The 21,649-nt window shown below is 37.8% G+C and overlaps 1 protein-coding gene across 6 annotated transcripts in view; it reads left to right on the top strand.

Annotated features, from left to right (window-relative positions):
* The window catches only part of plecb (plectin b), a 144,510-nt gene that overhangs the window by 107,213 nt on the left and 15,648 nt on the right, over nt 1-21,649 (top strand). For 2 of the 6 annotated variants that reach the window (XM_073811690.1, XM_073811693.1), the window contains exons 3-31: nt 14-103; nt 621-656; nt 2,053-2,130; nt 2,218-2,322; nt 4,403-4,569; nt 6,459-6,574; nt 6,921-7,027; nt 7,878-7,997; nt 10,014-10,109; nt 10,239-10,366; nt 12,503-12,596; nt 12,735-12,889; nt 13,026-13,296; nt 13,396-13,473; nt 13,557-13,718; nt 14,072-14,176; nt 14,259-14,354; nt 14,455-14,580; nt 14,709-14,861; nt 14,939-15,093; nt 16,852-16,978; nt 17,297-17,480; nt 18,382-18,539; nt 18,625-18,800; nt 18,938-19,076; nt 20,170-20,526; nt 20,655-20,738; nt 20,845-20,949; nt 21,231-21,329. In XM_073811690.1, coding sequence (XP_073667791.1) covers nt 14-103; nt 621-656; nt 2,053-2,130; nt 2,218-2,322; nt 4,403-4,569; nt 6,459-6,574; nt 6,921-7,027; nt 7,878-7,997; nt 10,014-10,109; nt 10,239-10,366; nt 12,503-12,596; nt 12,735-12,889; nt 13,026-13,296; nt 13,396-13,473; nt 13,557-13,718; nt 14,072-14,176; nt 14,259-14,354; nt 14,455-14,580; nt 14,709-14,861; nt 14,939-15,093; nt 16,852-16,978; nt 17,297-17,480; nt 18,382-18,539; nt 18,625-18,800; nt 18,938-19,076; nt 20,170-20,526; nt 20,655-20,738; nt 20,845-20,949; nt 21,231-21,329 — 3,867 coding nt within the window. The remainder of the gene's footprint in view (nt 1-13; nt 104-620; nt 657-2,052; nt 2,131-2,217; nt 2,323-4,402; nt 4,570-6,458; nt 6,575-6,920; nt 7,028-7,877; nt 7,998-10,013; nt 10,110-10,238; nt 10,367-12,502; nt 12,597-12,734; nt 12,890-13,025; nt 13,297-13,395; nt 13,474-13,556; nt 13,719-14,071; nt 14,177-14,258; nt 14,355-14,454; nt 14,581-14,708; nt 14,862-14,938; nt 15,094-16,851; nt 16,979-17,296; nt 17,481-18,381; nt 18,540-18,624; nt 18,801-18,937; nt 19,077-20,169; nt 20,527-20,654; nt 20,739-20,844; nt 20,950-21,230; nt 21,330-21,649) is intronic. The other 4 variants (XM_073811694.1, XM_073811695.1, XM_073811691.1 and 1 more) reach the window with 3 other exon arrangements.

The raw sequence follows: 21,649 nt of genomic DNA, 5'->3' as shown, positions 1-21,649 counted from the left end.
ATTTATTTTTCAGACCCGGCCCGAATTGAATGATCTTTATGAAGATCTCAGAGATGGACATAACCTGATCTCCCTGCTTGAGGTCCTCTCTGGAGAGACACTGGTGAGTATCAGCGATCCTCTGACATTAGAATCTCTGCAGATCTGTCTCCATCAGCTAAACTAACCAACAGAAGACCCATTAATAATACCGCTCAGATCCCAAGCTTTTCAACTCCACTTTCTAAACTTCACCCTTCCCTCAGGCCTACAGATCCACACCTCACTCCCTCAGATCCATAGTCTTGATCCAGACCTCCAGGTCACAAACACACAAAGCCACACACAGGGCTAATGCCTCGAAGTACTCCCAAAGTCAAAGAACTGTACCAATCATATACAGTAAAGTTGAATCACAACCAAAACACTGGGTTCAGATATTCAAGGCGAACTCTATCCAGAAATCATCCCATTATATTGCTTCATTTCTCAGCTTTAGCTAAGACATTAACATCACTGTATGGCTTTTCTTTCTCTCTGCCTATAATTTCACCTTCCTTTGACATTGACCCCCATCTCTTTGCTGACCTAAACCCCTTTGACTTCTGTCTGGTCTTTGTGCACTTCTCTTGTTGGGAAAGCCGAGGGAGAGAGACGTTGTGCGGAGCGTACGCTTGGTGAGTGGGCTTGTCATGTACTGTACATGCTTCGATGGCATGTGGCACTCGCTGTGCATGATGTCACTCCAGTTTCATCACAATATTGCTCTCGTGTTTTACTCTTGCAGATTTCTTAAGTCACACTGATGATGTCAAGAACTCTGTAGGCTATCTCAGCTAGTAAAATTGGCAGCTAAAAGTCACAATGAAATTCATTCAACTTACATTTTTTGGAATATATTTTTTTTTTTTTAGTAGTGACTTATCTGTAAGCTTTTTTTATTTATTGTTTATTAATGTGCCCTAATAATCTTTAATCAAAAACACTAATCTCATCCCCTCATCGAAACGACCTCTATTTACTTCCCATCACGAGGAATGGCGGGAGGGCGGGGCCCAGGAATGCAGTGATTAGCAAATACCAACATGACCCAACTTCCAATAATCTTATAAATTCTTAATGGACGAATTCAAGTAACGCCCTACCTTTTATCTCATTTCAGAAGTCGTTTCATATACGTCATGACGATGATAAAATACAATTGCTACTTTTGGTTCATTGTGACTTTAAACTTTTTTTTAGGATTCATTATTTATGCGATTTTTTATTTACTCTTATTACTTAGTAATGTTATTTCTATATGGCTGTCTGCTTTGAGTTTAAGTAATATGTGCATGCTTTTTGCTAAATTGGGGGACATTTAATTTAGCATTTTTAAGAATAACATTACTCAGTGAATGTTCATTTACTCCTATAAACAGTTTGCGCATGATGTATGCTGGTGCTCTTTATGACAGCATTTATCTGAACCTCATATTTTGGATGTGAGACCAATATTTTAAAATATAAATGATTACTTACTGTCCAATGCTATACTTTGAAGCAGTATGGAATTATAAAGGCAAATGGAGTTATAAAGTTTATCATCCATTATACAGACATTCAGAAATTGTTCCCAAAGTGGTTTTCAACTGGTGAACTGTGACCCAAAATAGACCCAGTACATTATTTTTTATGTACAGTAAATTTCTTCCAAATAATTTAATTATTTTGCATATTGTATGCAGAATAGTTTAATGTAAAGTTAATACTTTAAAATGTTTTAATTGACCTAATTTTTGGTGAGTTGGGTTACATTTGCCCTATGCACATCTGAACTAGAACCAGTTGAAAATCAATGATTTATTATAGTAATCCTTCACAATATTAAACCACATACCACCAGCTGAGACCACAACACCATCACTTCTGTCATTCTGTCTCTTGTTTGATTTGTTTGTGATCATGAATTGTATGCAAACATTATTTTTAAGGTGTTTTTATTCTTCATCACGATCTTCTCTGAGAAGTCCAGGACACACCTCAACCTCTCTGTACCTAACACAGCCGAAATGTTTTATTGTTTCCCCACAGCCTCGCGAGAGAGGACGTATGCGATTCCACAAACTTCAGAATGTACAGATAGCACTGGATTTCCTCAAACACAGACAGGTGAGAGATATTTTAGTTCCTTTCAACGATGGGTTCTTCTTCAGTTGAAAGGAAACTGAATGTGCCGTATGGATCCTTTTTGCACAGGTCAAGCTGGTGAATATCAGGAATGACGATATCGCAGATGGAAACCCAAAGCTGACGCTGGGTCTTATATGGACCATCATCCTCCACTTCCAGGTGTCCCATTCTGTCAGTATTAAGTTTCAATACCATTTACCTCCTCTGTCTCCTGGGCTCAGAATCAGTCTGGTGAATCACTTCAGTCTGGGTCAATTACTGGTTCACTCCATTCCTTGGGTTTCTTGGGTCATAATGATTGGTTATATCGAACATAAATGGGGTCAATGAATTTGCTTTACTTTCTTCAAACCAGTGTCTGCCTCATGCAGTCAGATATATTTCTCAATTAGTTTTACAGTCTGCTTCAGTCATGAAGATCCATTATGATTTAAACCACCACAATGGTCTTATTATTTGAAAATGAGGCAAACAACTCGTTTGATTCTAAAATTTAATTTGGGCGCCGTAAGGAATTCTCTGATTAAATCTGATTTCATAATCTAATGTACATTACAGGCTAGACATATTTGAAGTTCAAAAGTTCAAGTTAAACCACACCCACATTTAGTCCACCTAAGCTTACAGCATGACAATAAATACAAATAAAAGCTTAGATGCTTTGTGCACAATGCAGTTGTACAGCTGCCACAGGCTTGACTCGTGAAATCCACCCAATTATTCTCTGTACTCTTTTCTAAGTCTTAAATCCAGTTTCTTTGGATGAAGGTGAATTAACTTGCCAGAGCACCTGGTTAGTCAAAAAGTCAGCTGTCTGGATTCAGTGTATTATATTTCTTTAACATCTTTCTTTAAACATTTATGTTTGGTTATTTAAAATAGCAAACTTGAAGAAAAAAATGATCTCATAATTTTGTCAATCTCATGTCTCATAGATGTATAGTATATGACTTCCTCACATCAGTTGAAAATAAACATTTTATATAAAAACGCAGTCATGCTATCTTGGGGGTACGTAGCTCCAAAAAAGACAAATAACCTAAATAATTTCTACAGGTACAAATCACTACATCTTTCGATTGAATGTCCACTAGAGGTGTTTTTCTCTGTTTTGATGAAGGATTTTTATAAGTTTCGAAGCAGACATATAAAATTAAACCCTTTTTCGTGTATGTTAAATAGATTTGTGACGTTTGATATTTTATTTATTTATTTCACAGCCAACTAACACCTACTGTACGGGTGTATTTTGAGCATTTATTACCGTCCCCTTTGTAAGTCCCTACTATGATTCCTGTAAACAAAAAGTTCTTGACATACCTCAGTCTAACACGATCAATCCTGACAGTAATGTAAGTCTGTACTGAAGAATATACGCCAATAATGTTCAGTATTGTGTGCGTTGTGAACATTGAATGAACCCGCTCAAAACAAGCGCCTCTAGTGGACACCACAACCAAAAGATGCAGCAATATATACCAAAATAAACGTATTTCAGGTTAAGCAGAAATGTTGGCAGAGGTATGTAATTCCAATGAGAAAAATGCACAACCATCCATCATTAAAGTAATCCAAATACCTCCTGCGGGTTTGTGTTTAACTGAAGAAAAAAAGTCCTATACATCTGTGATGGCTTGAGGGTAAATGAACTGAGAATTTCATATTTGGGTGAACTATTCCTCTAAAACAGTAACTACAGGCAGATGTTTTAAATGTACTTGTAGAAGTGTAGCTTTACAAATCTTACATAGCCTTTTTTGTCATATTGGATTTAATGAATACATATACAGTACAGATTGAATTCAACAAAAATGTTAAAATTCAGATTATATAAATTAGATTACATCAAATAGCATGTAAAAAAGCACAAAACGCTGTAATGTAGTTAGTTTGTTTATATATATGGGCTACAAAATGATTAATCGCAACTAATCGTTTGCAGAATAAAGTATTTATAATATACATTATGTATAAATATAAAAATGTAAATACATATATATACATATATTTCTTTAATATATTCTTGCATCTGTGTGCATTTGTATATAAAAGTAAAAGTTGGGTTAGAAACCAAAATTTTGGTTGTTTTCTACCAATACTGTACTTACACAGCGCCCTGAGAATTTTAAAGGGTCTCAGAACCAGGAGGTCAATGGTATTCAGTGGGTCTTGACAAATTTATGGCATGCCTATATTTACATCACGGGTACACATAACTAAACCCATAAAACTCATATTTTTGGGCTGGTAGATTTCAGATATCCAGGTGAATGGTCAATCAGATGATATGTCAGCCAAGGAGAAACTGCTGCTGTGGTCCCAGCGTATGTCTGATGGATATCAGGGCATTCACTGCCAAAATTTTACCACCAGCTGGAGGGACGGAAAACTTTTCAATGCTGTTATACACAAACACCAGTAAGTTCCTCTTTACCCAAGTCTAATACTGTCATTCTCACATTTGGTTGGATTATATGGTTAGTAAATTGCTCTTAAGTGCTTTAGTGGGAGATGAATAGCAATGTCACATCATTCATTAGTTTTAGTGTCTTTATTACCTGGTATTTTCTTAAAATATATATCATCACTCTTACAATTTTGCATTCCTTCGAAATGACAGCTTTATGTGAAATGTATTAGGCTATAGAAATGTATTATTAAGTAACTAATTTGGCTCAACTTTAAGTTTCACTCTTTATCAAATACAAACATGTTCTTAACTGAATTCAGGAATTCATCTTTTAGTAGTGATAATAGCCCTGAGCACTCATATCAAATCAGCCTTGTGCAAACAGACAGTTTATGGTGCCATTCACAGTTTTCTTGAGTTAATACACATACATAAAATCACTTTACGCAGCTAAAAGTGTAACCTTTGTGTGAACTATTTCCTATATGAATATTGATCACTAACACATCACAATAAACAAATGACAGTGTTTGATAAAAGAAAAGGTATACTAAATGAAAGCAGTTTGATGGTAACAAGGGTGTGTCCCATGTCCCACAATCACAATAGACTGCAGGAAGGCATTGGAGAAGAAAGAATTTTTATAAAGAAGTGTACGCTGAATGTGATTTAACAGTGAAAGTATAAAAGATAAATACTGTAAGGTGTGGTGCATGCTGGAGAGTCATTATTAGTTGGGAGACAGGCCTCGCCGTAGGGAACCTTTCCTGAAACATAGAGTAGGCATGTACCTGCAAAGCTTGGATACGCCCTACAGACACTGCTGAGCGGAGAGAGAGAGAGAAAGAGAGAGTTTGATGCTTTTGTCAGTCAGGAACACCCTTGAGTAACAGTGGAGAGTTTGTACTGCACAGAATACGTTAGTTTGCAACAAAGTTTGCATTTCGTTTTTGGAGCTCTACGAGACAAAATGAATTCGAGAAGCAGAAGAATAACTCGTACTTGGATGGTTCACCCTTTCATGGAGAAGTGATACTCATACCGCGCATTTCTGGAAAACAATTCTGGACTCTAAATCCTTGAAATCAGACCATAACCAGAGGACACAATGATGCGAAACATAAAGAGGCGTTTGTCCCAGAAGCGGGGACGTACCAACTCGAACAGTTCTTTGAACGATCTGGAGGACCGTGTGATCATGCTGTGTGAGGAGATTCCTTCCGAATGTTCACTGGATTCCGGCCGGGGCTCACAAAGTTCAGGGGCTCATTCCAGTGGGGACTCTCAGATGGGAGATGGACACGGATGGGGTTCGGCTCATAATTTACGAGAGAGGGACCTGCAACATTCCTATGGAGGGCACAGACGGGAAGATCTGGCCATGTTGGAAGACTCTTCGTGTCAAACTAGAAATTTCTTTTCTGTGCCTTCCACAGTACATTTCCACGAGCAATCTGGGTGTGCTCCGTTTCTAGCCTTCTATAGATGTGTATGATTGTGTAGAAATCAAATGTAGATTTAGATTTTGTTTGCTTTGTATTGCTTTCAGCCCCGCCCATCTTATAGCTTGTCAGGTTTGGCTCCATCCCTTAGGATACAGACGATAATGTGGATTTATGGGACAGGTGGACAGATAACCTGGTTCTCTGAACTTATTTTGTATCCCATTGTAGTATTAAAGTATATAAACCATATATCTGCTTTATTGTATGTTTTCTGGGAATTTTTCGCATTAGCATTTTTAGCTCAATTCAGTCTATAGCTTAAATGGTACAGCATGGTGTAGGCAACCATGGTGTTGGGTTTTAGTCTCAGACACATAGACTTTGGACAAGATGCAAGTCGTTTTAGATAAAAGTTGCTTTAAGCAACTAAATGTTTAATTTTGATTCCTCAGGCCCATGCTTATCGACATGACGAAGGTTTATCGCCAGACCAACCTAGAGAACCTGGAGCAGGCCTTTTCTGTGGCCGAGCAAAAACTTGGGGTCACGCGACTGCTTGACCCAGAGGGTGAGATTAAATGCAATAGCTCTGTAAACGGATTTTGAGTCAAGTTCCCTAGATACTAGTTAAAATAAACCCTATTTTTTTGTTAAATTCCAAGAAAGGTCTTCTTTAACTGTTCAGTGAACAGCTCTATTGATCCAAATCCAACAGGTTTAGGTAAAGCATAACAGTGAAATATAAAAATGACCAAATAACTATTTTATTAACTTCATCCACAGAGATTTATGACTATAGCAATATGCCACTGAAAAACATAAACTGGAAAATGTTCAAATGTAAAGCTCTAAACAGTTATGAAATAGATAAAAACAGTTATTGATGAATAAAAACACGTTTTGATTGATTCTAGATGTTGATGTGCCCCATCCTGATGAGAAGTCAATCATCACATATGTGTCCTCCCTTTATGATGCTATGCCACGTGTTCCTGATGTCCGGGATGGTGTCAAGACCAATGTGAGTATTTCCTCTTATCATTTTAAAACAACAGAGTCACATTGGTACTAAATCTCATAATTATTATATTTTGATGGATTCTTAAAAATGTTCTACTTGATTTTTGCCAATCCCACTTCATGGATAAATAATAATGAGCATCTGTCACTTTAACACTACAGAGGTTTTCTCAAAAATGTCCAAGCTGTTCTTTTCACATACAAATAAATCTACAAACATCCAATCCCCTAATAAGAAAACTGACAGATATTCAGCAATATTTATCTTTATAATTTCATGGCATTTACAGGGGTTGTACATAATCTTCTCACACTGTGCTTAACCCGTTCTAAACCCTGCTTTTAACCCTGGGTTAAAGAGCGTTTCACACTTGTAATTTAGAAGCGAGGTTATCACTAAAATTAACCTAGGGTTATGAAGCCAAATCTCAAAAATCGAGCTTAATGGATCGACCATATCAGTCGGATTCAATTTAAACAAATGCTACTTTTAATAAAATATCTTTGTTTGGGTTTGGCTGAAGACAGAAAGTCATAAAAGCATGGGATGTCATGAGAGTGAATAGAAATAAACCTTTTTATCTATATTAAGTAATATATTTTGCGTGATCTGGATTTTGGCCAACCTTACATAACTGGTACCAATTGCTGTCAGATGCATCCTATATATTTGTTAAAAGCTACGTCATTATCCATCAAAGTGTCCATCCCCGTATTCACTATTTTTGCACTTGGATCTGTGGTTGGCTTTGTCAAAACCTAATTAAAGTAGTGTGATAAGCGAGTTAGAACAGGAGGTAAAGAGCTCTCCCGTTCCTCTCTGAGATGTTTTTCCTCTCTTTTTGCCGCAGGAACTGGAACTGCGCTGGCAGGAATACTATGAGCTGGTCACCATTATACTCCAGTGGATCAGACATCATGTTGTCATCTTTGAGGAGAGGAAGTTCCCCGCCAGCTATGAAGAGATTGAGGTGAGGAACGTTAAAGTCTGCTGTTGTGTTGTGGGTTGCTACTAGAAACCTTATTTATATTAGGCAGCAATGCAGTCTTCATTGTGTGCTGTTTGTGGGATGCACACAATCTGTTATCTGTTAGTGTCTGCTGGTCATTGTCATATGTTGTGTTTTAAATACTGATGTCAACATAAGACATCTTAACTCATTTAATCAGTAAGATTTCCCTGGCGAACCAGTTTCACCAGAATGGCAATGCTGATTGACCAACTTTACCAGCTTTATTAGGTTTTTGCAGATGAACATCACAGCTGCTCTTCAGTGTTGAGTAGCAACATTTCTGTAACTAAATGTTTTTATCCTGACATTGATGCTGACTTTGACTTTGTCTCTAACTTGGTTATATAAATTAGGGTGCTCCTGCCCCCGGATGTATCTGTTCAAGTTCGCCTGTAAACCTTATTGATTCAAATAGATCAGATTAATATCTTTGTCATTTGATTCTTACCTGTAAATATTTTTTTTTAAAGTGCATGACTCATGTCATAAGACACCACACAATACAAGCAGGAACATCTTTGTTTGAATTTGAATGGATCCGTCCAGTTAGGGTGGGGCAGATATATAACAGGTATATTATCTTGGTCTGAGGGCATGCTATTTAACTTAACTTCAAAGAATCCTCAGTTTAATAACTCCAGGATAGATGACTAATATACACTAGGTGTGCTTTCAAAATAAGATATCCAAATCCATATTTAAAGAATAGAGAAAGTTTATAGGATTGTTTAAAAAAATCCAGCATTTATGGATAGTGTTGAACGAAAAATAAAAGAAAGTAATAAACTCTTTGAGTTGAACCTCAAATTAGTTTATAAGTTTAACTAACTTCAGCTAACTACTGTACCATATCTCAGCAAGATTATCCTCAAACTGTTGCACTAACATGATCTTAAATAACCTGGAAGAGTGAACTTAGATGAAGTAGACAGTTCGTCAATGTTACGTATAGTGCCCCTTGTGGCTGTGATGAGAATGAAATACAATAATATGAATTGTATTCTGATCATAGATTGTAAAAATACGAACATTCCTGACATCACCGACTTGTTAAGAGCTTTTTTGAAGCTCTTCTTGGCAGCTCATCACTCACCGAAAACTGAAAATGGGTAATGAGGCGGGCCATGGGTGAGCTGAGGTGGCTGCTTGCTGAAACCATGCCAGCCTATCGCGACTGTACTGACAGCAGTTGGCAGTTCACCTGTCACTCAAGTGGCCACGCCTTTAATTATGCAGAATTTTAAGGCTTAATATAATTTAAACGGAGTTACAAAAAAATTCACCCCACTCACAGTTGTCATGAAGGGCAAAAGTAGCTATATAGACAAAAAAATACTTTTTGTACCAGGCTGTAAACATATTATTTTCTGCTGTAAACAAAATTTGGCAGTTTAACATGGGGGTCTTTGTGAATTGACTTTCTCATGGAGCCAGCAGATGAATTGCAGTTTAAGTCACTTCTGTATTGGCTTCATCAGAGAGATCATAAGGTTGCCCCTCCACACAATACAGAATTTAATGACTTGTAAAACCAAATTTGTGCTACAAAAGTTTCAGATATTTACTAAATGTAAAATCAGCCTGTGTTTCTCTTCAGCTTCTGTTGACTTTTAGTGAATTAAATACTTATATATATATATTTAACTTTTCCGGCCTCTTATTGCTACCTGTCCCAACTTTTTTTGGAATGTGTAGCTCTCATGAAATCCAAAATGAGTCAATATTTGGCATGACATTTCAAAATGTCTCACTTTCTACATTTGATATATTATCTATATTCTACTGTAAATAAAATATAAGTTTATGAGATTAGTAAATTATTCCATTCCTTTTTTACTCACAATTTCTACAGTGTCCCAACTTTTTCTGATTTGGGGTTGTATATGTGTGATGTGATATGTTACTAATATATCTCACACTGTGTTAAATGTGCGTGTTTATTATTATCTTCATTTAATCATTTTTATATTGTAGATTCTGTGGCGTCAGTTTCTGAATTTCAAAGAAACCGAGTTGCCCTCCAAAGAGTCAGATAAGATCCGCTCCAAACTACTCTACCAGTCCTTTGAGGTTTGTACCTCACATGTACTATAATGTCAAATTTACAGTGCTTAAATCTGATAATTATTTTACTCTTTTAAATAACACTTGTATCTTAATAAACCTTAATACAATTTCAAACACTTAATTTCTCCACAGAGTGCGGTTCACACTGGTCAGATTAAAGTGCCTCCAGGTTACCACCCCATCGATGTTGAGAAGGAATGGGGGCGGCTCCACGTCGCCATTCTGGAAAGAGAAAGACTTCTCAGAATTGAGTTTGAGAGGTGCGATATTACAATATATTACAAAATATAAGATCAAATTGTATATAAAACAGTCATTTTTTGTAAGTGACACTAGATATGTTTACATGGACACATTTTGCCTCAATTGGAATGAAATCATTCTGATCGATCCTATTATAGCGTTTACATAAACACTTAATAATGCGATCAGATTGATGTGCGTGTTTATATTGCACAAGCTTCTAGTCAGATTTGATAATTCTACATGTGCACATTGCACAAATATAGTTTTTGGCTGTTTCAGGATACACATACAAGCCATCCTTCTAAAATCACTGTGAATCATTCAGGTCATAATTAATAAATGATGAGGACACAGAGCTTTGTGACTGATTATCAAGCAGCAGCAAAATCACGCCTTCACATGTGCCCAAGAATCGTGTTTGACTTCATGCGGTTCTGCAGTGAATGCCTGCGAGAGCGAGTCCAAACACACACGTTTGTTTAAATCATGGACTGACCAGACAACGCTGTCTCGTATCACTTTACAAGGGATTGGAAGGAGATTAGGAAAATTAAAGAATGACAAGACAAGCTCACGTTTTTTTTGCATCATACGTCATTGCGCCAATTCTAAGTCATTGCACATGCTCCACACTCCAGTCCAGTAGGTGCCGGAAATACACCTGGTGGATTTGCCAACCACCTTTAAAAAAAAGGAAGAAGATTGCACATGTTTCGTCCCAGTTTCAGTTATCAACCCAATCAAGTGTTTACATGTCCTTTTGAGCAGATTACAAAAGATATAAACTCCTCTCTAGCCGATTAGATCTTTTACAATTTGGGATATTTTTATTCCATTTGGTGTTTTCATGCAGATTGATCATTTAAACCAATTACAATTGTCCATGTAAACGCAGCTTCTGTCTAAGAGTGACATTAATGAATATTATTCCTTCATCAACATAATGATATTTGAGAGGGGACCTTTTTTTAGTCAACCATCAGTTGCCATTGTATTATCTGGTTTTTGGCTTTCTGGATTTTGGCAATGTTAAGGATAGTATACAGATGTAATGTAATAACAGAGACTAACTGGAAGAGAGCACACCAGACATTACACTCAATGCTTAGCCTCATAACACACAATGAAAACTTCATACAAGTACATTCTGCACTAACACAATTTAAAGAGAATAACAAATCTGGAACAAACAGGCAATCTTTATCTGAATGGAAAGGCATGGGAACAAAATCTGTAGGAGAGAGGGTGGCACATATAAGATAATGTGGGACTCAATGGCCATAGAAGTAGTACAGAAGGGCTGCAATAATATTTGCACTTTTAAATCTGTATAACTGAAATAAAAAAAAAATAACTTTCAAAGTTACATCTGGAAACCTTTTCCGAAAACTATTTCACTGTTCTGACACATTTCTGCAGCTTCCCCAGTATCCGCAAACTCAAGCTATATCATAGATTTCGACATAAAGGTATAAGGGAATGGTGGAATATGTTTTAGAGGAAACAGTGAATGTAGATGAGGAGGGTGTATTGGTAAGGACAGGGCACATCCCTTATCATGTGACAATGTTACTTCATTCTGGATAGGACTAATGCATGACACAATTCCCATGGATTGGGCTGTGGAATAGCTGCACAACAACTTTTTCCTGGCTGTGGTTTGGTCTGTCCAATGTTGGGGTTGTGTGACAGGAATTTTACTGGACGAAATGGTTATATATTCAATTTTTTTTTTATAACTGCTGTTGGACTCTAAGAAATGGCTTTTGTAACAAGCCCATGTAGTTTAGAGTATTTGCTTCGTCCTGGAAAACTGTGAGTGTCTTGCTAAATATTTGATTGTGGTATTTTTTTTACACATTTTTGTAACCTTTCGCACCTTGCTTATGTAATGTTATTTTAGAGAAAGGTAAATGCTATAATGAGTATTTTTTTTGTTTATATTTCTATTACATTTACATAACGATACATTTATTAACAAAGAAGCAATATCAGTTTTAGTTCATTGTAGGAAAAATGTAGGGGAAAAATTGAGACCACTAGTATAAATTCTACAGATTTATTTATAATCAGCTTTTTATTAACTCTCACTCAACATCGATAGGATGTTTAATGATGTTTTAATGTTTTGGTGTGGGTCTGTCTTTCAGGTTAGAACGTCTTCAACAGATTGTTACTAAAGTGCAGATGGAGTCAGGCGTGTGTGAGGAACAACTTAACCAGATGGAGTCTCTAATGCAGACAGTAAGACTGCATAATTCTCACAAACTCATATATACAGTTAATATTACTCTAGATCAACTAAAGTTACTGTATAAAGTTGGTTTTCCTAGGGGTGACTGGCATTGCATAATGCGTAACAAACATACATTTTTGTTGCAGGATATCCGGCTCCTTAACGCAGGAAAACCAGCTAAGCGCACAGCCGAGATGGAGAGGGATCTGGACAAAGCCGACGGAATGATCCGCCTCCTCTTCAATGACGTTCAGCTTCTCAAAGATGGGCGCCACCTGCAGGCGGAGCAGGTGTATCGCAGGTAAAATCCCATCTGATTTAGGAGTGCATCCGTTATGCAAGTTATCAGATTTGTCAGAATCTGTAATGATTACTAGAACCAAAGGTATTATGTTTCATCAAAGCCAACAGAACGACTCCTGATTTTCTTTTTTCAGGGTCTACCGTTTGCACGAGCGCTTGGTGAACATGCGTAGTGATTACAATCTAAGGTTCAAGACGCAACGTGTGCGACCTGAGGTGGATGAGGTCACCCTACGCTACGCACAGGACCTGTTGGCCTGGGTCGAGGAGAACCAGCGCAGGATTGAAACTGCTGAATGGGGCATTGATCTGCCTTCTGTGGAGTCTCAGCTGGGCAGCCATCGTGGTCTTCACCAAACTGTTGAGGACTTCAGGGCTAAGATTGAGCGTGCACGAACAGATGAGGTATAAACAACCATGCTCATTTATTATGGCATGCATCCTCTTGGCCAAAGATTTACTTGAAGACATTTTGTGATGCATCTACGTCTGTCTATCTTACAGAACCAGCTGTCGCCTGCTAGTAAAGACACATACAGAGAATATCTGGGCAAACTAGATCTGCAGTACAACAAGCTGCTGGTGAGTTATTGTGTCTTTAACATTGAACAATCATAGAGTTTGTGGCACTGTACAGGGTCAGCTGATATTTCATCTCCCTCCAGAACTCCTCCAAGTTCCGTTTGAGGAATCTGGATCAGCTGTACACCTTTGTCAGTGCTGCCACAAAGGAACTGATGTGGCTTAATGACAAAGAGGAAGAAGAGGTCAATTACGACTGGAGTGACCGCAACACTAACATGACTGCAAAGAAAGAGAACTACTCAGTAAGTGTAGCATTATTCCTGTTGTTCATTCTTATGAGACATGAAGCATTTTGTAGTTTCGGAAGGTTTCCCTATTTGCCACTAGTGATAGAGAAAGATTGCCCCAGCCCGAATTTGCACCATTGGTTGAGGCAATATTGCTATTCTGGGCTGGTCAGAATGTTTAAACGGATAATAAATTGAATAGCCATGTGCACCAATAGCCCAGTGGTTAGTGCACTGACATATAGCGCCAGTGTGCTCCTGGCGATCTAAGTTCAATTCCTTTCTTGAAAGTCTTTTGCCAATGCCAAATATTTTACAGTTTTAAAGAGTTTGTAATGTTCTTCATGATACTGTATATCCAATTTCAGGGCCTCATGCGAGAACTGGAGCTTAGAGAGAAGAAAATCAGTGACATCCAGGCCACGGGAGAGAGATTTATAAGGGATGGCCATCCAGGCAAGAAGACAATTGAGGTACAGTGTGAACTAAACTCATTACACTTAGATTTCATTGACATGACGTAGGTTACATTTTTGTTGTGTTGTTGTTCCTCAGGCTTTCACAGCAGCTCTGCAGACCCAGTGGAGCTGGATCCTTCAGCTGTGCTGTTGTATTGAAACTCATCTCAGAGAGAACACTGCATACTTTCAGGTACAGCAGCAGCCTCCCTCTGCAGCGATGTAACCAACTACAACTATTCATCTCTCATCAAATATAACTTGTGTTCATTTCTTTTCTTGCACTGTTTCAGTTCTTTGCTGATGTGAAAGAGTCAGAGGAGAAGATGAAGAAGATGCAAGAGACCATGAAGAAGAAGTACCTGTGTGACCGCATCACAACTGCCACTCGTCTGGAGGACTTACTCCAGGATGCTGTCGTGAGTGACACTGCATGCTTGAGCTGGATCTATTGTACAGCAAAAATAACTTTCTTTGTTTTACACAGGAACGCCATCAAATTATACAGTGATGGGTAGCTTTAAACTAACCAGATTGTTTATCACAGGAGGAAAGAGAACAGCTGAACGAATTCAAGAACAACATCGCTAACCTCAACAAGAGAGCCAAATCCATCGTCCAGCTTAAGCCACGAGACCCCACGACCCCATTCAAAGGCAAACTTCCCATCCAGTCAGTGTGTGACTTCAAACAGATGGAGGTAAATATTGTCACGCTCACTGTTATTATTCATAACACAGCCATCCTGTGCTTCATACTGATATTCTTTTTGTCTAGATCACGATACACAAGGGGGACGAGTGCGCTCTCATCAATAACTCACAGCCCTCCAAGTGGAAGGTTCTGAACCGTTCGGGTGATGAGGCCATCGTACCATCTGTTTGCTTCTTGGTGCCACCCGTCAATAAGGAGGCTGTGGAGAGCGTGTCCCGGTAAATGATAGCAATTTCACTCTAAAGACATTTGCTACAGTGCTTTAAAGTCACAATGAAACAAAAGTGTGGAAATGGCTTGTAAAATGACACAAAATGCTATCGAGACTTAAATTCGTCCATCGAGAACTAAATGGATCGTTGGAATTTGGGTCATTTTGCTAATTGTTACGCTCATTTCCCGGGCCCCACCATCGTGCCATAGCTTGTGACCGGAAGTAAAGAGAGATCGTTTTGAGGAGAGTCACTCTTGAATTGCATTTAATACAATTATGTTTTTAGTTCAAGACGATGAAGCAGGACGAGTATCACTTAATCTTAAGGGACCTTCAGCTTAGCTTAGTTGATGCTACTCCCATTTCTATCAATAAAAGTTTTTTATTTCAATTTCATGTGACTTTAAACACAGATAAGAGCTTTGGTTCACTTCAAAACCTTGTGAGCTGTCTTACAGCCTTCCTCAATATTGCTCAACATTGGCAATGACTCTATTAACGACATTATCATTACATCGTCTACAGCAGGGGTCCCCAACCTTTTTTTCACCACGGACCGGTTTCAGCTTTAAAAAAATTTCGCGGACCGGGAGGTGAGATTGGGGGGGGGGGGGTTGGGGTTGCTGTTCAAACGTGCTGAAAATCCTCCTTTTCGAAATGTACGTTTTAAACGGAAGTAAAGATAACAACCATGCATTAGGAAAATTAATAATTGCTTTATTTAGGCTATAGTATATTTTCTTTAGACGTGTAAAACCATATTTTGGCAGATTGTTTTTTACTTTCATTGTTTTTACTAGTTTGCCTGCCTATTTAGTCTTAATAATTAATGGAACCTAAACGAACTTGGTTTGCTGTTCTCGAAGGCAGCTTGAATCTTGGTGGTGCTCGAGACCCAATTCCAAGTAACAGTAGAGAAGAAAAATGCAGTGAAGGAGGAGAGATGCCAGAAGAATTGCGGCTGCACGGAGACTCACGTTTACCATGATTAATGATGATTGACAAGTTTAGGTTCCTTTCAAACCTACGTTAAAAGTGTAGCCGTTAAAATATTATTAGCCTAATAGTTTATTTTGATCATGGTGCTACGATCGATGGATAATTCTGAAGTTGTTTTAAAGAAGAATAAAATAATTACTTTTCAGTCATTTGCGCTGTAACACATTTGAACGTCTCCGCATATGTACATCATTGCGACGTACATTTGCAAATGATTCATAAAGTCATACCTCGGCAATTCTTTGATCGATTGTGTTTTAGAAGTACTGTATGCTCAAACTCTAATGACAGCAATGTGATTGCTGATGCGCTGGTAGAGAGAGAGAGAGGCGGAGAAAAAGAGAGAGAGCGCTGCTCTGTTCAAAAGTGGAAATGATTGATGTTATTTGAGTCGGCTCTTACAGTACAAAATACCCGATTAAGCTATTACGTGGCTATTATACACATTTTTTCGGGACGTTCTTGCGACCCGGTGGCAACTTGTCCACGACCCAGTACTGGGTCGCGACCCGGTGGTTGGGGACCTCTGGTCTACAGTATCTCACTTGCAATGTATTCTGGGATTGTAAAATTCATGAATGATACTACATGCAATGCTACCATAGATAATTAAATAATGTATAAGTTCTGTAAGTTCATAATGTTTGGAACAGCATTTGCTTTAGTTAGGTGCACACACTTTAAAGTACATTTTTGGCAATATGGTATAAAACACAGTGACTGCTACTGTAGTTATTAACACTTGTGTTCATATTTGTGGCAGTTTGGAGACTAGTCACCAGCAGATACTGATTATGTGGCAAAAACTACACGTTGACATGAGAACTCTACTGTCCTGGCAATACCTGATCAAAGACATTCAGCTCATTCGCTCCTGGAACATCACAATGGTTTGTTCTCTTTATTTCATTCATTTTGCTGTATACTGTATATAGATTTGTGATATAATCAATAAATGATGATGTAGTTGTAAATAAATTCAGAGAGAACTTGTTTTTTGCAAGTTCCTTCACTATCATTACATTGTACAACCTGGTAATTTTACATTTATAAAAAAGTAATAGTTTAATTGACCTAAAATGAAAAATTCATGGCCACCCATTGGTTGTCCAGGAGCTTTTTTTTGATTGTAAGAAAAATGCAAACATGAGGGCTTATTTGTTTATCAGAAGCACTCTTGAATTGCATTTAACACAATTATGTTTCAGTTCAAGACGATGAAGCAGGACGAGTATCAGTTAATCTTGAGGAACCTTCAGCTTCACTATCAGGACTTCCTAAAGGAAAGCAAAGACTCAAATATATTTGATTCAAACGAGCAAATGCAAATCGAAAGGGACTACAAGGACTCTGCACAACATTTTGACCACCTGCTTCGCACCCTGGAGAAAGGTACAGACTTTAGCCCTGAAACGCACTACGACATGACATATCCCAATGTTCAGTACTGATATAGTAGTTTAAAGGCTAGTTTTTCATATGGATTTTGGGTGACTTTTAAATTCACGTTTCAGGAGCTGGTATCAGATCTCATGGTGAGTTATTAACAGTGGAGCTCCTTCAGACAGTAAAGTCTGATTGCCACGTATGAGCTTAAAACTGAAAAAAAAAATTGTCAGTTTATATAGTCTGCTGTTGTCGATGTTTCCTGCGCTTCAGCTAACTATGCATCTTTACAGAGTGTGCATGTTTTTCTTTATTTTATTGATGTGTATGTAGTGTATGTTATTATGGTTTTATTCTCATTTCTTGTACCAGAGTATAGTGCATTCTCAAAAATAAAGGTACAAAGGTTGTACCTTTTTGTCACTGTGACGTACCTTTTAAATAGGTCTTAATATGTACCATTTGGTTACAGATATAAACCTTTGAGGTACCACTGTGTACCTTTTAGGTACAAAATTGTACTTTTTGAAAATGTATTGCCCCAGTGACAACTTTGGTACCTTTGTGTACCTTTGTATCTGAGAGTCTATTATGTAGAAGCAGAAAAACATATCTTATCAATACATATTTGTGTTTGTTAGATGTCTTTTTATACTATGTTGAATCTCACAAAAACCTATTTAAGTTTAATTTTCATCTCATACTTCTGTCCAAAATGAAAAGAAAGACATGATTAGTTGTGACCCCTTACATGGTTTTATGAGATTCACCTGGTAACACGATGATGAAATGTGTGTGACCAAACTGAATTACAGGAATGTTGCTGCCATGCACAGATGAAAACCAATTGCTAATATTTTTATTTTGAATGGTTTAAGAAACATTACTAAGCCTCTTTATCTCACAGGTGAACAGGATGAGTCCGTGTGTAAGACCTACATCAACCAGATCAGAAGCCTGCGGATGCAGATTGAAGATTGCGATTCTCGCACCGTAGCTCGTATCCGAAAGCCTCTGGATAAAGATCCACTCAGAGACTGCATCCAGAAGACTGCTGAACAGACGGTATGACTAAAACTCACTCTCTCAACCTACTCTATTTTCTTGTTTTATCCAAACACCCAAGATTGTCTGTTTCTGACCTGAACAGAAAGTACATGTGGAGCTGGAGGGTATTAAGAAGAACCTAAATAATGTGGCTAAGAAAGCTGAGGAGGTCCTGATATCTCCAGAGCAGTCCAGTACTCCAGTGTTGCGTTCAGAGCTGGACATTACCCTGCAGAAGATGGACCAAACCTACAGCCTGTCCTCGGTGTACCTGGAGAAGTAAGAATATTGATCTCATGCTGAATTTGTGACTGTAGCATCTGCTGTTTACTATGCAAATATCAAATATGTTGCTTTGTCATTCTCTTCAACAATTTAAGCATAAGATAAGATCAAGATAATTCCCTCCTCTGTAGGCTTAAGACAATTGAGCTTGTGATCCAGAACACACAAGGGGCCGAAGATGTTGTGAAGAAATATGAGAATCGCCTGCGTGATGTTCACACTGTCCCTACAAACATCCAGGAAGTGGATACCTACTGTACTGAGCTCAAGGTAACCTGTACAACTGTGTAAACCTTACATTTACAGTACTCTTACTGTACATTTTAACCAAAGCAACTTACAGTGCATTCAAGGTTTACTTTTATTATGTGTGTTTTGCAGAAATCAAACCCATAAGCCTTTGCACTTCTAACACAATGCTCTACCGTGCTTAAACTAAACTTTAAATCATTATTTCATGTAAGAAGATAGATTCAGCATTAAAAATCATTTACTAGTAGTTTTTGGTAAAATGACCCAAATTACATAAAAAGCAAATGCAACTAGACAAAGCATGATTTTTACAGAACAAATGTGTAGTAATATATTTCAAATAGTGCTGCAAAATATTTTTGACACCGCGTGAGGTCGCCACTGATGTCTTTAAAGTGCCGCAGGAAAATTTATTTTAGGTAAAACCCGGAAGCGAGTTTAGCACTTTCGGTTCCATCGTCCCGCCGGTTTTGAATGGGAGATATTTTCTTGTTTTATTCTACCCCCACAAAGATGCTAAAATGTTGCTACATGGGACATAAACTTTAAACGTCACCACGCATGAAGATATCATAACAATGCGACATGGGCACAATACCCAACAAAGATTCATCCACGGAGTATTCCCTTATCCTGGAACATGTTTTATGTGTTTAATAAAGTATGAAAGAGCTGTCGGAAGCTTGATGGTGATGACGTTGATGTCAAGAGACCATGATGTGGTTTGCTTGTGGACTAATGGTAGCTTTTCATGTCTAGTAAACACATTAAGACTTCAAAATGCCTAAAAGTTGTGTTACTCTATGAAGATGATTTTGTTGGACAAAACGTGTGTCATAAACATTTGTTAAACACAGAGCTTATTTTTTTGGTATAATCCAAAAGTCTATGGGAAAAATAAAAGGGCTTTTTGAAGAGGGAACCAGTGTCCCGCTAACTTCTAGGTTGGCCTACAAAAATACATCATCCCTGTTGGACTATTATAAAATTTGGATTGTAAATCCAGAAATACTGATTACATACAATTGATAACGTATGTAAATAAGTTGATATTTATGCGATTCATTTCAGAAATAGTGAGTTAACTTTTTCTTTTACTTGTTTCTAACAGAAAATGCGCATGGATGCAGAAGCTCAGCAGCCAGTGCTTGATGGTATGGAGGGCGAGCTGTCCAAAGCCAAAGCGGTCAGTCTTCGTATGGTTCAGGTTCACACCGAACGAGATACTGAGTTAGACCACTACAGGCAGCTCCAGGGCAGCCTGCAGGAACGCTGGCGTGCCATCTTTGCTCAGATCGACCTGCGTCAGCGTGAGCTGGAACTGTTGGGTCGTCAGCAGGGTTACTACAGGGAGAGCTATGACTGGCTTATCCGTTGGATCGCAGACGCCAAACAGCGACAGGAGAAGATCCAAGCGGTGCCTATCTTTGACAGCAAAACACTGAAAGAACAACTGGCACATGAGAAGGTACGAAATGACTGGAAGCAAAATATACTTTGTTTAGTTGACAGCCTGGCAGGCAAAGCATCTTCGAGAGATGAAATGTTTCGGATATTTTAAGCAGAAGAATAATTGTAACGTGACTTTATCCACAGAAACTTCTAGAAGAGATCGAGAAAAACAAAGAGAAGGTGGACGAGTGTCAGAAATATGCCAAAGCTTACATTGACACCATTAAGGTAAGAAGAGCAAAACAGAGATGCTGTATGTTGTGTTTTTTTTTTAGTGTTTCTACTTTCTACATGGAGTACTGAAACTTAAGTCTTTATTTCTTTTTTTTACCAGGATTATGAACTACAGTTGGTTGCCTATAAAGCTCAAGTTGAACCCATGCTGTCTCCTGTGAAGAAAACCAAGATGGAATCAGCCTCAGATAACATCATTCAAGAGGTTGGTTAACAGTTAATTATCATTTATATATGTTTTTGATCTATTCATCTGTCCCCTTATGAAAGTTAACCAGTAAAACCATGGTTTTGCTAATAGTAATCGATGCACAAAAACATGGTTGCCATACTTTTACCACAAAAACAACATGGTTCATTTTCGTAAGGGTCATGTCATTTTTATTTATTTTTTTAAGTACTTTTATGTAAACTAGTAAATCCTACCTCACACTGTACCGACATATGTCATCTTTCAATTAAAATGTTTGTCTTTTTTTATTTTAGTATGTAACTCTAAGGACTCGCTATAGTGAACTAATGACGTTGACCAGTCAATACATCAAGTTCATCACGGACTCGCAGCGTCGCCTAGAAGATGATGAGGTGCGTGACATTATCAGGGGACACTAATCTTATTAAGACTAACCCAACACACTAACATCAACCAACCCAACCCATCAGAGAAACATTAACTTACATATACTTAATGTATGGGTGACTAGACCTTTTTATATCGTTTTGAAAGAAATAGTTTCAAGCAAAGTAGAAAAAGCTGGTTGAAGGAGTTTGTGTCCTGTATTGGCTGCTAATTGATATTTAAAATATAAATTAAAATTTACCAAAATTATTTTCTAAATCTAAAATGACTTTTTTACAATTGAAAATTGTACCGTTTTTAATATGTTAACATGCATATTAATATA

Source organism: Paramisgurnus dabryanus, chromosome 13 (assembly GCF_030506205.2).
Source record: "Paramisgurnus dabryanus chromosome 13, PD_genome_1.1, whole genome shotgun sequence".
In the NCBI taxonomy this organism is placed as follows: Eukaryota; Metazoa; Chordata; class Actinopteri; order Cypriniformes; family Cobitidae; genus Paramisgurnus; species Paramisgurnus dabryanus.
This window is presented reverse-complemented; position numbering and strand designations above follow the sequence as displayed.